Source organism: Conger conger, chromosome 2, assembly GCF_963514075.1.
Source record: "Conger conger chromosome 2, fConCon1.1, whole genome shotgun sequence".
NCBI lineage: Eukaryota > Metazoa > Chordata > Actinopteri > Anguilliformes > Congridae > Conger > Conger conger.
This window is the reverse complement of record NC_083761.1, coordinates 45,067,154-45,085,338: the sequence shown is the minus strand read 5'-3', so window position 1 is coordinate 45,085,338 and position 18,185 is coordinate 45,067,154. Positions and strand designations below refer to the sequence as shown.

General features: G+C 41.4%; 1 protein-coding gene across 2 annotated transcripts; it reads left to right on the top strand.

Moving 5' to 3' along the window:
* The first annotated feature begins 988 nt into the window (after positions 1–988).
* On the top strand, positions 989–12,808 carry coasy (CoA synthase). Of its 2 annotated transcripts, none has more exons than XM_061231404.1 (10): positions 989–1,137; positions 2,121–2,844; positions 3,970–4,184; positions 5,944–6,075; positions 9,676–9,865; positions 10,035–10,099; positions 10,372–10,456; positions 10,633–10,730; positions 11,298–11,444; positions 12,023–12,808. In XM_061231404.1, exons 2-10 carry the CDS (start codon positions 2,163–2,165, stop codon positions 12,086–12,088), a joined length of 1,680 nt encoding a protein of 559 aa, XP_061087388.1. In that variant the 5' UTR covers positions 989–1,137; positions 2,121–2,162; the 3' UTR covers positions 12,089–12,808. The 2 variants fall into 2 exon arrangements, with proteins under 2 accessions (XP_061087388.1, XP_061087389.1); XM_061231405.1 differs by having other exon boundaries at positions 2,087–2,844.
* The last annotated feature ends 5,377 nt before the right edge of the window (positions 12,809–18,185 follow it).

Here is an 18,185-nt window from a genome sequence, read left to right as displayed (position 1 = left end):
TGCAAAAATGATTCCCAGGTTGGGAACCTGTGCAAAAGGGGTACATTTACATGTTCACACCTGCTGGCAGTGACCAGCTTAGGTTCCAAGGTGGTCAGTGTTGGGGTTTGTATCTTGTTAAGCCAGGCAGTGCTGTTTTTATGCTGGTCAAATTGGTAGACTGGCTTGGTCAAACTGATAATGACTAGTAGAACAGCTCAGTCATACTGGTGTAAGTGGGTCATACTAGACCAGTTGGTTGCAGTAGGCTATGCTGGTCACCACAGAGATAGTCACTGATCTACGTAGAGTTTTTTTTTTTCCAGCAGGGTATCTATTCTCACACTTAACAGAACTAGATCTTGCAAGAGTCCACATGATCAATCCATGTTACTATATCTAACTTAATTATGTAAGATATACATAATTAAGTTTGTGCAATTTAGATGCAGGCTTAGATAAGATCCCTCTGTGAAATCATAGCATTATTCTGCACCCTATTTCTATTGCACCATGTCTATATATTAAACTGCTGTGACCTCAGTATAATAACACATACTTAAAGTGTAAATGCTATAATGTCTTTAAGCCAATTGTTTCTACATTTTAAGCTTGAGCACATTACATTACATTAACAACTTTTTGTGAATGTAATTGTTAAATACTATATATCAGTCATATATTTGACAATTCAGGGTAACTAGTTTATGACAATCACTTATACAATACATAATACATGTATTCAAGTATTCCATTACATGGATATAGAAACGTAGATACCGCGTTCGAGATTTAACGTGCGTCCACGCTACCGCCATATTGGGGCGGTCAAGATCCGTTCATTTTCGGACTTCCGAATTCTGGAACGCAGCATTAGTTTTATGCGGTACACGGCACACAATCGTCAAAAGATATTGTAATACGAATGACCACATTTCCCAGAAATACACGACCATATTAATCATGTGACAAAATATGTGCACCAATGAACATGCAGTACGATGTCAGGTGGCTCACTGTTAGGTCAGATTCACATGTAGGTTTTCATTACGGAAGCATAGCGCAACCCCAGAAAATTTAAGTGTTTTTTTATGAAGCGATTTAGTCTAAAAATGCCAATCGCCAAATTATTTTAACCTTCACAGTACTTACACTACGGTACGGTAATATATCATACTGTTCTTTATGCCTCAGATGCTTTTATCCGTTAACACCTAATGTTAGCTAGCCAGTAAGCTAACGGTAGCTTCCCAACTAACATTAGCTTGCTACCTTAATTACTAACTAGATGGCTCTTCTCTGAATTCAGAAGCTGTCTGAAATGCACTATGCTTCGCAAGGCGCTCATCGGCTCGCGAATGAATTAAATCGGCTCGTTAACGTAGCTAGCTAATTCACACTGATGGCTTGCTGGTTTGATAGCTGCCCTAATCTATAGCTAGTGTGTAACAACCAACTAGGCAACTAAGTTTTGGATGTCCGAGTTTCTGTGACTTTTCTTTCCTATTCTAACTCAACTCTGTGGTAGTCAAATCTGAAATATTTTAGCCTTCAGAATGTCTAGTTAACATTAATACTTTCTAAAGCCATCTGAATAAATGCATAAATAATTATTTACAGGGGTGTGAGACTCTGGTCCTGAAGAAAACGGTGGTTTTCGGATAAGCGCATCAATTATTAATTTTAAATCAGTGATTAGCTAAAGATTGCACACACCTTGGCTACTGACTGACTGACCAACTGCAAAAATCTGCAGACGCGGTGACCGTAGACATAACTCTTTACTTCGTTATCTTAGCCAAAATAGTAGTTTGCACATTTGCTTAGGACATACATTATATATACATTTTGACTTAAAATGCAAATCTACGCCTACGTCTTTGTATTTAGCTAGTCGGGCAGGACCAGGAGAGTTACAGTAATACTTTCTTGATTTAAGCTCATTCTGAACTGAAAAGATTCAGCACACTTTGCCCTCGTCTTCTGCTGTTAAGTATTGTCTTAATGCAGACATGGTTTAATTGAATTAGGATTAACTTCAGTCTGTCAGTCAGACTTTGTACTGTACATGTACTGCAATAAATCTGGTCTTTTACTTATTCATCAGAAAGTTGTACTGCTCCATTTTTCCTGCCCTCCAGGCAGCCCCAGCCCCACCAGTGCGTGTCTGTCACCGGCCGACCATGGCGATGTTCAGCACGGGCGTCCTGGTCCTCACCTCCCCGCTGCACACCCTCCCCGTGCGCATCGCACCTGTCCTCAGCTCAGCCGCCCAGGTGGTGGAGAGGACCCTCTATGTGCACCTGCACCCGGGGCTCAACCTGGGCAGCACAGGCCAGGCCCGACCGGTCTGCATCCCCCCGGTGGCGGATGTTTCCAGCCTCATTTCCCGTCTCTACAGCAACGCGGCCGACGTGTGCGGGCACCTGGACGTGCGGGTGTTGCTCACCAATTTTCGGGCCCAGCAGGGCTTGGTTGGGACGAAGGGGAGCAATAACCCCTTCCCTTCCCCGCAGACCCTGTCACACTCCCCGGAGGTCGTGCTGACTGATTTCCCTCTGCAGGACCCGGGCCAGTCTCCACTGGTGGCCCAGTGCCTGCAGAAGTACGCCGGGTGCTGCTACGCCTGCAGCCCAGGATTGACCTCTGTGCTGCTGCACCCCCAGCTGAAATCTCTGCAGGAGGAGGACGCGCTGAAGAGCGGTGGGGTGGGTGAAGCAGAGCCTCTGGAGACTTACAGTGACGTGGTGGTGGGGGGCACTTTCGACCGGCTCCACGGGGCACACAAGACCCTGCTCAACATCTCCTGCCTCCTGGCAAACAGGCGCTTTGTGATTGGGCTTTGTGATACAGAACTGTTGAAAAGTAAGTGAATGGGTAGGGTCAAGTGGGAAAGGAGTGTCAGGATGGTTACAGATTTTAATCTCAGAGCATCTGTTGTCCAGCAATGTACCCAGTTACAATTTCTTCATCTGTTAAAATAAGGGTGTCAGATTATTTAATTAATAATGCATTGTAAGGGTGTGATGCCTAGCTAAATTCTCTATTGTTGCCATGTTTAGCAATAGAAATTATATCCAGACCAATGAAAATTTTTCATTGGGTGAGCTTTTACTACAGCTACTGAGGTTGCAAGACATTCCATCTGGGATCCTCCAATCCTCCCCTGGAGCAATGCAGGGTTAAGGGCCTTGCTCAAGGGCAGTGTGGATATTATTATGGCTACAATATGACAGTACAAATGGGCAGTATAGAGACTCCATACTGACCATGATTATATTGTGGATAGATTTAGCTTGTTTGTCAGTGTTGTCAGATTAGTGCTTATTTGTGTATGACAGAGTAATGCAATTCTATGAGTGAGAGTGGCATATAAGAGACAAGTGCCAACTGCAGCTTTGTGTTTGTGATGGTTTTATGTTGACAGTAAAGTAAATGCAGTAAAAACTGCACCATTAAATGTGCGTTTTAAATGATAAATGATAAAAAATAAAATGGATTCTAGGTCCAGTGCATAACGAGGTCCTCATTCCTGGTCATGGAGAGCTGCAGGGTGTGCTGGTTTTTGTTGTTACTCAGCAGTTAATTAAAGCAGGTAATTACACAGTTAACCCACTTCACCTGGTTTCTTGGGTCTGAATTGGTTGGTGATATTAAGGCGAAAACCAAAACCTGCAGATCCTGCGGCTCTCCAGGACCAGGAGTGAGGAACACCAGCTTAGAATTGAACTATTTCGTATAGGACTTACATGCCATTCAGAAATGTAGATCACAAGTGACTGTGGTGATACAACTGGGAATAGGTATGTGATTGCCACAGAACTCCTGTAATATCAGCATAAATGTGCTGGTGAGCGCTGATCGCTTTGTGCCAGGTGTGTCTGGTGAAATCTGCCTCATCTCCCCCCTCTGGTCCTTGAATGGGTCCCTTACTGTGGACCGGAGGAGTCCAGCCAGTTCACTGCACTCGTTTCCTCTCCCTCGCCCCAGACAAAGTGCTGAAGGAGTTGATAGAGCCCTACGAATTACGAGCGGAAAGGCTCCGGGAGTTCCTCCGAGACATCAAGCCTTCACTGCAGTACGAGATCGTGCCCATCTCCGAGCCCTTTGGCCCCTCCATCACCGACTCCGAGCTGCAGTGCATTGTGGTCAGCGAAGAGACGAGGAAGGGAGGCGCGGCTGTCAACAAGAAGCGCCTGGAAAACGTAAGCACTTCCTTTTCCAGCAGCGGCGTCTGAAAGAGGACCTTTAATGCCCCACTGCCTTTCTTTCTTTCTTTTTCTGCCCTTGTAGTGAAGGCAAAGTGGGTGCTGTGTATTAACAGTGCATTACTCACCTTGACAGTTACCCCAGCTTTTGCTTGGCCGCTACTTGGTCAAGCTTCGATAAGCTGTCCATAAATATTTTTTTCTTTTGTTTCTTGTTGTTCTGCTAGGTGAAAATAAATGCAATGAATTTATTTTGTATATATCACCATACAATTGGTTTCCCATCAGAAGTTCAAGCAGCATGGCTTTAACACCGTAAATTGTTCTCTAAATTGTTTTCCTTGTTTGAAGGAGCAAAAAAATGCTGGAAGTGCATGTTCATCAGATGTTGCTTTCTTTTGATTCAAAAAAATTGTATAAACTTTGTTGCTAACGAATCTAAAGAACATTACCATTTCATGAGTTATTACATGCAATTAGGGCCAGCAGTTTGTCTCCACTTGTTTCCTTGAATCTACTCCAGTACTTCACCAACAAGTGATTAGTGCCAACAGCCTATTTGTCAAGCAAATATGGCGGCAAAAATATGTTACTGTTGGCTACATTGCATTGAGTTAGGCTACACTACACTGCATTGTTGGAAAGATAACCATGGGGAGTTTCAAACATAATGTAACCAAGCATTTTAACTTAGGCGGTAATAATAATATAACTTACAACACAGAAGCGAGTGGGGAGAGAATGATGAAATGTTTACTGTCTGTAATCTAAGTTGCTCCAGGATGGTAGGTCCTAAGTAAGCTTAGAGGAACATACTTCGGCTTGGAACGCCCGAAGATGCTAAAATATTTCAGTACACTGATATTTTCTGTAAACTACATGTATGTCGTTTGGCAGGACTGGCTGCAAGAATGAGACATGCCAGCTGATTTTAACAAAATATTGAGGTCTTGCTATGCTTCAGTTCAAAATGGGAGGGGCTCTGTTCAGTTGCATGGAACTGAAGTCTGGAATACAGTGTCAAATTAATATAAATTGCTTACTAATACTTTGCAGGCTAACATTAGTTAATTGCCTAACGTTTTAATTACTTTTGCCGATGGTGAGCCAGTGAACTTCTTCTCAGCGATGATGCAGTTGCCTTTTAGTTGCAGCAGACAATTTTAGGCTACGTGATTTTTTTGTATTGCAACGTTCCCATTATGTTTCAATGAATACATTTGTTTCCAAATTAAAATAAACTACAGTAATATAGTCCATAACGACATTACTTTAGCAAGTTAGCTGTGGTTTAAGCGGGATAATACCCTATGAACAAGTCGGTTATGAGAAATACTTGTGGAAGAACCTATGCACTTGTAAGTCGCTTTAGATTAAAAGCGTCTGCCAAATGACAAAAATGTAAATGTAAAATAATTGCCCTTCAGGGCAGTAAAACTGTCCGGCAATTCATTCCTAATCATTGACTAATTTATAGGGTATTATCCCTTCCATAAAGCAATTGTGTAATTAGTCACTTGTCTGTGCCATTTGAGTGCCTCCAGCAACCCTTTTAGGATAACAATTGAAATACACATTTAAGGGTGGTGCAACCCGAAATAATTTGCTTACGTCTGTGCATGCATGCGGAGTATGCACTGCTGTATGTAGACGGTAAACGTATATGATATGTTTGGCAGATGTTGTCTGACTGCATTTCTGTGTGTGTGTGTGTGTGTGTGTGTGTGTGTGTGTGTGTGTGTCATCACTGTTCCAGGGTCTCTCAGAGCTGGTGCTGTATGAGATCCAAGTCATCAAAGATGCCCACCACAGTGAGATCGAGGAGGAAAAGATCAGCTCCTCCAGCTTTCGCTCACGACTGCTAGGAACTCTGCTTACGCCCCCCAAGGTACCGACACCCCTCCCCGAAAGCACACTTTAACGGTGTAGTGTTCTTCAGCTGTCAGGAAGAGTGTGTGGTTTCTCATGTAGCTCCTGACAGCACACATTATTTTGTGTACAGTATTTTTGTCTATTTATTTATTTTGGAAACCCAGATTAAAGTTTTTTTTACTTTACTTCTGTGCTCTGTAATGTCAATACAATTAACAAAATACATTTTTTACGTAGTCGCACACGTGAAGATGTACACTGTGACACACCCCTGAGAGGATAGATGAGCTGGACACAGGGAGATATATTGCACCGGTGCTTTGTTTATGTGATGAGCGGAAGGGGTGGAGAGAGCAAAAATGACAAATAAACAAGAAGCCTTAAAAATAACAATGTCATGATGTCGCGTCTTTGGTTTCTTGCTTTTGAGCGCTATTTTATATTTATTTTTATAGAATATATATTTTCCCCCCAACTTTCAGTCTAATATGATATTAACCCTCATATTATTAGTAAGTGAAGTTCCACCAGAATCATCCACAAAGAAATCTGACATAATATACAAAACTTTTTCGTTTTTTCTTGCATTTTATACAGTTACGATAGGGGGGTCACAACACATGCAAAGTACATGGTACAGGACATTTGAAAGCATAGCATTATGTTTATTGTATGTTTTACCAAATTAGTAAAATCATACCGTATCAAGATGGGGGAAAAAAAGGTTAAGAGATGTCAAACACTGAATGAAGTCAAATTGACTCAATATACAGCGGGTAAAATAAGTATTGAACACGTCGCCATTTTTCTCAGTAAATATATTTCTAAAGGTGGCATGGAATTTTCACCAGATGTCGGTAACAACCCATGCAACACATGCAAAGAAATCAAACCTTAGATGTCCATAAATTAAGTTATGTGTAATAAAATGGAATGACACAGGGAAAAAGTATTGAACACATGAAGAAATGGAGGTGCAAAAAGGCACCAAAAGCCAAGACAACAGCTGAAATCTATCAGTAATCAGAAAGCAATCCTGCCCCTTGTCAGTGCAAATTAATATCAGCTGGTTCAGTCCGAACTGATGGCTTATAAAAAGGTGTCTCATTGCCAAGGTGTCACACAAGAAACATCTCATGATGGGTAAAAGCAAAGAACTCTCTCAAGACCTTCGCAACCTTATTGTTGCAAAACATACTAATGGCATTGGTTACAGAAGGATATCTAAACTTCTGAATGTTCCAGTGAGCACTGTTGGGGCCATAATCCGGAAGTGGAAACAGCATCATTTCACCATAAACCGGCCACGACCTGGTGCTCCTCGCAAGATTTCTGACAGAGGAGTCAAAAGAATTATCAGAAGAGTTGTCCAAGAGCCAAGGACCACTTGTGGAGAGCTTCAGAAAGACCTGGAATTAGCAGGTACAATTGTTTCAAAGAAAACAATAAGTAACGCACTCAACAGCCATGGCCTGTATGCACGCTCACCACGCAAGACTCCATTGCTGAAGAAAAAACATGTTGAAGCTCGTTTAAAGTTTGCTGCACAACATTTAGACAAGCCTGTGAAATACTGGGAGAATAGTCTGGTCAGATGAGACCAAAATTGAACTCTTTGGATGCCACACACACCATGTTTGGAGGTCAAATGGCACAGCACATCACCCCAAAAACACCATACCAACAGTGAAGTTTGGAGGTGGGAACATCATGGTGTAGGGCTGTTTTTCAGCATACGGCACTGGCAAACTTCATGTAATTGAAGGAAGGATGAATGGAAAAATGTACCAAGACATTCTTGATAAAAATCTGCTGCCATCTACCAGGATGATGAAGATGAAACGATGGTGGACATTTCAGCAAGACAATGATCCCAAACACACAGCCAAGGAAACTCTCACTTGGTTTCAGAGAAAGAAAATAAAGCTGCTAGAATGGCCCAGCCAATCACCTGACTTGAATCCAATAGAAAATCTATGGAAAGAACTAAAGATTAGAGTTCATAGAAGAGGCCCACGGAACCTTCAAGATTTGAAGACTGTTTGTGTGGAAGAATGGGCCAAAATCACACCTGAGCAATGCATGCAACTAGTTTCTTCATACAGGAGGCATCTTGAAGCTGTTATTACCAACAAAGGCTTTTGTACGAAGTATTAAATAAATTTAACTAAGTGTGTTCAATACTTTCTCCCTGTCATTACATTTTATTACACATAACTTAATTTATGGACATCTAATGTTTGATTTTGCATGTGTGGGTTGCATGGGTTGTTACCGACATCTGGTGAAAATTCCATGTCAGTAGCACCTTTAGAAATATATTTACTGAGAAAAATGGTGACGTGTTCAATACTTATTTTACCCGCTGTATATATATAATATGAAGGTTAAGAGAACATGAGACTGAAAGCCATCCATTTGGTCATAGAAAACTAATAATCTGGTGCAAAGTGCATATATAGATATGCAAGTGTGATGTTCAGATGTGACCTCAGGGATACAGGATTATTTACTTGTAGCTCAATGTCAGATAAGTGGTGAATAGGCAACTCAAGTTCTTGGAAGGTCTGTGTCACTGTTCAGCCTCTATTTCATACCAATGTGCTGTGATTCATCATGCTTTCTCTCAACTAACAAAGAGATAATGGTCAGAGAACTACAGATGCCTCTTTTCTTTGTGTGAATTTATGATGTCATTTTTCTGAACACCAAATCCTTTTCTTTGTCAGTCTACAAAAGTGGAATTTCTCTTTTGTTTTTGTTAATATGATTAGGATGCTTTGCTCTACCTTGGTTATTCGTTGTCCTTTCAAAAACAGCAGGGTTTGCCTTTAATGTTTTCTTTCCAGAGACATGGGGCAGTAGGACTTGTTTTGTTTACAAGCTCACTTGTGATGAACTTTGTATATGGTGTCTGATGCCTTTTGCCCTGCGATACCATTACAGCAGTAAAGCAGGGCTATCTCACCGTCAAAACAAAAACTTTGCCAAAACGTTTCTTCGCTTTTTTTCCCCACTTGACACCATCCCTCTTTTAATTCTCAGGAGGTAACTTGTCCTCCAACTTCCCTATTCTTATAACAACTCCTCCAGTCCAGTCCTGTGTTGGAAAAAAATTATCTTCTCAGGCATCAGAAGCATATGATATAATTCTGGCCTGCATTTTTTTGGTTGCTAAATTTTTTGCTTGCTTAATGTAAATGTATTTTTACTTAACGTATGTTCTGGTGGGTATTTTGTTGTCAGGAACAGCATCTGGACACTGCTCCATTCATCATTTCATGAATGAAAATGAAAAGGCCTCTTGCGGGACACTGTGTCGTAGCTTTTGCCATTACTGTTTCCGGGTTAGTCAGGTCGTAAGTGCAATCTGAAATCACTGTCCTTGTTATGGCTGTAACCTCTTCTGACTGTCTTTTTCTTATTTCTCCACCTCGTAATGGCTTCCTTCACTTTCAGTGGTTCAAGTAGTCAGGTAATGTGATTAATGAAGTACATTTTATCATTGTCAAATAGGCCTATACGCATTCCAAACCTCCAGACACTGGAAGCTGGAACCTTGAGTCGAATGCGTTTGGGTTGGCCTACCCTTACCACCCCTCTGTTCCCCTTGTAGGACAATCCCCTCCTCCCCCATGTTCCATACGTGATCGGACTGTCAGGGGGCAGTGGCAGTGGGAAGAGTTCCATCGCCCGACGTCTAGAGGCTCTGGGAGCAGTCTGCATCGATGGTGACCAGATGGGGCATGAAACCTACCGTCCTGGAGCAACTGCTTACCAGAGAGTGGTAGAGGAATTTGGCAATGGTGTGGAGACCACCTATCCTGTTGTGCTAATCCACTCCATAATGATCCTCAAAGCATAGTAATATTGTGGATAATTGTACTACAAAGCTGTACTTCACTTTATAATTCGGCATCATACACAGATGCCTTGTAAAACTCATATACTTTGTGTTTTTTTACTCCATTTTAGATATTCTGAACGAGGATAAAACGATCAACAGAGGCGCCCTTGGCAAAAAAGTATTTGGAAACAAGGTACAGTACGGTGTCGATATAAGTAATTGCCTATGCCAGTGGTTCTTAACCTGGGTTTGATCGAACCCCAGGGGTTCGTTGAGACAGTCTCAGGGGTTCGGCAGGAGTCTAGAGACTAGTCTAGAGACTAGTGGCTGTGTGTGTCTTGACCCCTGAGACTGTATCAACGAACCCCTGGGGTTCGATCAAACCCAGGTTAAGAACCACTGGCCTATGCTGTTGTGGTAATGTGCCATACTATTGTATTTTGACTATGCTTTACGGCATTACAGGAGAGGTTGCAGTCCCTCACTGATATTGTGTGGCCAGAAATAGCACTCTGTGTGAAGCAGAAGATCCAGCAGGCCAGAGAGGAAGGTAAGAACATACAGTACTGTGTGTGTGTGTGTGTGTGTGTGTGTGTGTGTGTGTGTGTGTGTGTGTGTGTGTGTGTGTGTGTGTGTGTGTGTGTGTGTGTGTGTGTGTGTGTGTGTGTGTGTGTGTGTGTGTGTGTGGAGAGATATATGTATGACCTGGTTATTTGACTTTGTCAGGAAAGCAGGTGTGTGTTGTGGATGCAGCTGTACTGCTGGAAGCTGGCTGGACTGATATGGTACACGAGGTCTGGGTCACCGTCATCCCGGAGGAAGAGGTGCCTCCGTCCCTCTCTACACACATTTCCATTACCAATGTTCAGTTTCAAGGAAAGTCTCCGTGGCCATTTGGCCATTTAGGATGGCAGCAAACAATGGAAATGCAGACATGACCGCTTGTGCCAGGTGACTCACATAGGGTTGGATATCATTTAGAGTTTTATAATACCATTGCTAGAACGATGCCTAAACGGTGCCTGAACTGATCTTCTGTAAAATAAAGAGCGAACGCAACATTAAACAACGTCTTTTAAGGTTAAAGCAATTTAATAGTTTTATTTGTTGAAATTATACTTTACACCATTTTGCTTTTGGCATTTCTACCAAGTTTAACCTTCGCTAGCTTGCTAACAACACCTGTGGCACTGACTGGTTCGACAGAGTGAGTGTAACGTTCGCTAGTGGAAGCGCGGGACACTGAAACGAAGTACCGATAGGAAAGGTACAAGTCATGTGACCTGGTGCCGTACAGGTGCAGTTTTGGTACCCCACCACAGACTGTCTCTCACCATGCGCTCTGAAAACATGGCGGTTCTCTTCCCGCGTCGGCCCTGGCGGTTCCACAGGCGGTGTCGCGGATCACTGCGCGGGATGGGTTGAGCGAGGAGGACGCGCGGAGGAGACTGCAGAGCCAGTGGTCTAACGCCCAACGAGTCGAGCACGCCAACGTGGTGTTGTGCACCCTGTGGGACCCTGATATCACACAGAGACAAGTGAGGATTCTCGCTCTGTCATGAACGCTGGGAGAATGAGGCTTTGTGATCCGTAATAGCCAGACCTACCATGTTCAGTAGCACATATGGTAGTCTGAGCAACCTCAGACAGGAAACGTTTGTGAGTACTGATATATTTCAGTCTTAGTACAGAAGGTAAAAATTGTGAAGTGAACAGACATGAAACTAAAACTGGTATTGACACAGCAGGTGGGTTTCTTAAAACACCATTGTCTATAATGTCCTGATGTTTTCAAAACACAGCTGAAATTGCCCATTGGTATGACATGCTCTGTTAAACCCCCTTGCTTGCTCCAACAACATGAAGCAGCCAAGACCACCCACCTACGTCTTAGCTTTACCTTCATTAGAACACACGCTCTGGAAAACTTCAAACCTGTACTGTGAACCACCATGTGCAGTATAGATTGTGAACCGTAAGACAGTAAATGTTCATGCATTTCTCATATCAAAAGATGGAAAAAAAAAAAACATGGAAAAAGCATCAGTGAGTTGTCTGTCCTCATTTTTTCCAACGCTCTCCTTACTCTTTGTTCCGTATTGGTGTTCGTTTGCAGGTTCAAAAGGCCTGGGACCTCCTACAGGAGAGAATTTGCAAGCGTCAGGTGAAGAGCAGCCTCTGATTGAATGTTGTGAACAGCGGCATTAACAAAGAACCTTCAGCCAGGATCTGGCTGGATAAAGCCTGGCGTGTGTAATAGGGGATGTCACTGATGAATGAATAAGCCATCAACGGAACTGTGTGTGAATTTTGAGAAGTGAGCGACCCAGAGGTTTGATTATGATGTAGTATGTACTGTTAGTGTCAAATTCATTGGCCTGTCACGGTACCATAGCCAGGCTGGTTTATAACCATTTGATACAAAATGTGCCTGTAATATAAAATGTCATAATTGCTGGATATGTTTCTGAGTTTATTTTTACAAACTAGATTTGCTTCTGGCATTGTTTAAGAATGATACTCCTGCTGTGATAAAAGGCTAACATGAGGCCGGACTGTTCCTATTCTACGTGACAAAAGTGTACCAGTAATGTATGGTTGAAAGTGAGTCAGATTGTATTTTAACAGTGCTGCAAATATCTTATTTTTTTGTACAGCTTACTCCTTCAGAACACTGAACTGTAAAGACTGAGCGATAGAATGTTGTACATGGTACAGTACTGCTATTTTAAACAAATGCATGGCCAGAAGTGCACAACACTAATTAAGTTTTAACAAGTGGGGTTATTTGGGCAATAAAAGATTATTTGGTTTAAGTTGAACTATACTGAGATTGATAAGTACCATGTACAGTAAGTTATATAAACATTAACATTATAAACATTTTAAAACAAAACTGAAATCTGTTTGCTTAAATTATGATTATGGTGAATCAGTGTTGGTTGGTTCAATTCTATGAATGTAATTCTGCACTTCACTAAATTGGTGCATTCTTAACAGAATGAGTGTTCCCAGGTCGTCAAGCATATGGTAAATGGTTGGCATTTATATAGTGCCTTTATCCAAAGCGCTGTACAATTGATGCTTCTCATTCACCCATTCATACACACACTCACGGCGATTGGCTGCCATGCAAGGCACTGATCAGCTCGTCAGGAGCATTTAGGGGTTAGGTGTCTTGCTCAGGGACACTTCGACACAGCCCAGGCGGGGGATCGAACCAGCAACCCTCCAACTGCCAGACGACTGCTCTTACTGCCTGAGCCATGTCGCCCCAAACAATTCAAAGAGCATCAGTTCCAACATTTCTCAGCTTCTCAAAATAAAAATGGTTTTGGGTGTACCACTATATAATCATAGAATTGTTTGTAGTAAATAATGTAGGATTAAGAAATTAGGGCTTAATATGGAGGCCTTAAATGCTGACATTGTATTACGCACTTATAGAGAGGATTCCTCAGGCCTGTACTTAATTAATTAAGACTGTTCTGTCATTGGAGTAGAGTAGATTAAGAATCACTGGTAAAGTCGCTACAGTATTCTTCCAGTTAGTTGGCACATAATTTTTTTCTACTATTTATGATAGAGGTAGCACTTATTCTAGTTGCTCTTGGGGTAGTTGTCCCTATGTGAAAACGGTGGTATTGATGTACTTTTCAGGAAAACGTTTGTCAGTTCATTGACCTCAGACAACATCTCAGTAAAAAGTCTGTCAGTTCATGGAAAACATCTGTCGGTTAAGGGAAACGTCCTTCATCTACGGAAAACGTCTGTCTACAAAAACGTCCATGGGTCTGTGGAAAACAGCCCTCGGTTTATTTGGTTCACAGTAAAGTTTCATATGATACATGTGCGTGTAATTTTGACACAAAAATTTGATTTTGAGAAGGGACAGAAATGTTTTATTTAGCCAGAGATTTGTGGAGTTTTTCCAGCATGGTTAATGGTATTGTGTTTTTTGTTTAGAGTTTTGAGAACATGAGGGATAGTTTCGGCAAACGTGTATAAACAATAAAAAAAAACTAACCGAGACATTCAAAAGAAGATATTTCAACTAAGCTTGGTGTATGATGGTAAGACCACCACCATGGCCGGAGCTGCAGGTTTTTTGCAGTGTACTGTATGACTCATTAAGGGCTGAGTAGACCCCAGGCTGATGCCAGGTTTCAGTTACACAAACAATACTAAGCCTCTAATCCATTATATGGCTGTGCAGCAGGAGGGATTTATTAGGAGTTTTATAGACTTGAGCGTCAGGGGTGCCCAACTCCATTCCTCGAGGCCAGGTCTGCATACTGGTTTTTGTTCCAACCAATGACCTTGTTTTTAATTTGCTGACAGCTCAATAAATGACCCTGGTTCAAGCGTGTACTTGACCACAGTACAATCATAAGGATACACTTGCAGTCCGCAGCTGGTACACGCCAGATAATTATTTAATTGACTCAATCATATCTTAAGACCATAAGTTGGCACAAAATCCTGAAACAGATCAGCCTTTGTTGTGCACCCCTGATTTACAACTAGTCCCTCTCGAAGTGGCCAAGGTGTAAAAACTGGCCCATCAGCCACTGCTTTGGAGAAATTGGGGGCAGGGATGGGTCTGGTGGTGGCAACGAGCTGCATAATGTAGGCATGAGCTTTAGATGGGAGGCGTAACACTTGAAAGGCAATGTTTTTAAATAAAAATTATAATATACTAACGGTAGCATTTACACAGCCTCCACGAACAATGAAATGGCAAGTAGCCAAACCGTAAACTATGCTTAGTTAACCAGTTATTTGAGCTAACTCGCTAAGTAAAGAGTTATTTTAGTTAACTAATTAGCAGCTTGTTTCTCTGGTTTCACGATGGCATTCAGGAATATGCCTGAATTGAAAACTTGTGTATGGCAGAATGCCTTGATTTAACTGGGCTATTCTTCTGGAGGGGCCTAACTCAACGAAACACAGGAAGCTGCCCACTTGAAATACTCCCATTAGCACCCTTTTGGCTGGTGTATACAATTGTTGTTCAGTGCCTGGTTATTTGGTTGGTAGGAACTATGTTAGATTCAGATCATGTGAGCTGGGCCTTTTTGCACAGCCCCCTAATTGTAAGCACAAGGAAATTAACATCATATCCTGTGTAATGTAAAATGTCATTTGAACAACCACAAACCAGATGAAGAGACTGATATTTAAATGAATGGCTCTCAATCAATTTATTGTTTCAAAGATTACAGTGGAGAGTCTGCATCTGAAGATGACAGTGAGGTCCAGGTTAAATCATCAGGAGACAGTCCTCTTTCTGACACTGTGGTCAGTTTGTCTCTTATGGCATCACCATTAAGTTAATTGAGGATATTTTTATTTAGGCCAATTCAGGCTTTTGTCATTCAGGCAACATAACAAAATATGCGTGGGACTTTCCAACAGAAAGCAGTCCATGAATGGAAAACTCTTCAAAGCGGCATGGTCTAAATTTCTCAAATAACATAATACATACATGATACGGCAGTTTAATATTTTGCTTGTTTACATTTTCAGACCTTTGAGAAACTCACAACCTGTCTCTGATCAAGTAAGATTTAAGAAGTTAATTCTCTGTAGTCATACTTTGTTGTTCTAAGGATATGAATGTGAATAATTAAATATTCAATATTTAATGAATATAACTAACAGCAAGTTCCTCACATTTGATGGTGCGGGTAATAAAGTTATGCAAGAGGAATACCTTTAACTTCAGACTTTAAACATGCAATGATCATTACACCTATCATTATGTTACTACCAACATCACTGAGCAGTCCTATGCATCTTGCGACTAAGACCTAAACTGAACAGAGTTTCAAATTTGTGCCAGTAATGTATAGGCAATCTGCGTTAAGTGCATTAGTTATCTCCTGGAATATCTTCCTTGCTAATAATCTATCATTCAGTTGTGCTCAGTATCAAAGTAACTGATAAACAACAAAATTTGTTGCAATTATTTTTGCCTGGATGACAAGCTAACTTAACAGGTAGCCTAAAAATCAAGTTCAAATATTTGGGTCATGCAAATAACCAAGGAGAAAGTTGTATAAGCAACTTGGTGTGCAAATCCCAAACTCCCATTTTTCACTCTAAAGTGAAAGTTTGGTAAGCCATATCATTCATGTGAATTAATGATTATACTTTTGTTTGAGCAACAGTTCATGCCAAGTCAGTCACTGCTGCAAACAGCTTGGTAGATTATGTTATGATCTTCCCTGGTTTTATTTTGTTTACTATACCTTAAAGATACTGACAAAATAATGCAAGCTTGTTTTTGGCTTTGGCGTAAATAAGTAATTGGCATTGCTTAAATATGTGTCAAAACCCTATTGTGTTCTCTCAAAAACGGTTAATTTGGCCAGGAGGGGCTTTGCTTTGCAAACCTATGTTTGTTACAAGGCTGGCAGGAAGCAGCAGGACAGGCAGAAGACAGGGCAGTGTGTGAAACGAACAACTGGGTAGGTCAAACACAACTGACAAAACAGACGCATACTAACAGCTCCAACGAGAAGCAAGAACTTCAACTGTCTGGCGACAAAAGGAGTGTGAACTGTGACTAAATAGTGGTAAGGGCAGGTGTAGGAAATGATTAACTAAGTGGGAGTGAGTTGATCTGCATGTACCAGTACTAACTGAATGAGGAATGTGATCAATGTGATCAGTGCTAATGGAATAATGAGGTGATAATAAGGCAGGTGAAACTGTGATCATGAAATGAGAGGTGGGGCTGATGAGGCAAGAAATGTCTGCATGACGGTGGAAAGTTTGAGGTCAAAAGATGTATGACAGATGAGATGACAGATCCAAATTTCAGCTTTTATTTTCTGATATCTTTATCTAGATTTGTTAAACAACCTTTTGTATCAGACCACACAATTCTTAGGTGAGCAAAAGTATTGGAACATGTGACTAACAGGTGTTTCTTGTTGCCCTGATGTGTCCTGCATAAATAGTTCTGAATGTCTACTCTTGGGTTTTTGCCTTGGGTTTGGGAAGATAAACCAACATGAAGACCAGAGAGCTGTCTTTGGGGAAAAGAGACTGGGAATGTCCTGCAAAAGAAAGAAACCGCTGATGCACTGAGAAACAGACATTGAACAGGTTGACCAAGGAAAACAACGGCAGTTGATGACAGATACATTGTGATAGCTGTGAAGAAAAACCCCAAAACATCAGTCAGTGACATCACTAACAATTTAACAATTTTTTTTTCAGGGTGAAGCTATCTCAATCAACCATTCAATGAAGACTAAGAGAGCAGCAATATAGGCTATACCACAAGATGAAAACCACTCAGAATCAGAAGGCGATATTACAATTCACAAAGAAGCACACAGATGAGCCACAAAAGTATTGGAACAAAGTTTTATGGACTGATGAGGCCAAGATTAACCTCTACTAAAGTGATGGAAAGGCCAAAGTGTGGAAAAAGAAGGGATCTGCTCATGATCCAAGACATACAAGCTCATCTGTGAAGCACAGTCGAGCAAGTGTCATGGCTTGGGCTTGCATGGCTGCTTCTGGAGTGGGCTCACTAATCTTTATTGATGATGTAACTCATGATGGTAGCAGCAGTATGAATTCAGAAGTCTACAAAAACATTCTGCCTGCCAAATTACAGAGAAATGCGTCCAAACTAATTGGAAGGAACTTCATCATGCAGAAAGACAATGACCTAAAACACACTGCCAACACAACAAAGGACTTCATTAGGAATAAAAACATGGAAGGTTTTAGACTGGCCAAGTCATTCATCAGACCTTAATCCAATAGTGCACGCATTTCACCTTCTGAAGAGGAGATTGAAGGGAATAACCCTCAACAACAAATATCAACTGAAAGAGGCTGAGGTAAAAGCCTGGAAAAGCATCAAAAAAGTTTGGTGATGTCAATGGGTCGCAGGCTTGATGCAGTATTCAGTGCATTGCTAAAACGAAGGAATTGGCCTTGCTGTTCCAATACTTTTGGAGGGGACTGTATGTCAATAATTGTTTTATTTTTTAGTTTACAGCACTTTTTATTTATTTATTTTTTAATCAAATGATTAATTCTGGAGCCCACTGCATGCCTCCAAGTGTAAGTAGGGACTGTGACATGTTGCTTCAAGGTATTCAAGCAAGCTTAGAGACTCTGCCACTGAATGACCTGAGGGGGAGTCAACTGTTTTCAGGTTATTATATATTATCTTATATGCCTGCTTGAAGGTCCTTCAACTCATTACATTACATTTACATTAATGGCATTTGGCAGACGCTCTTATCCAG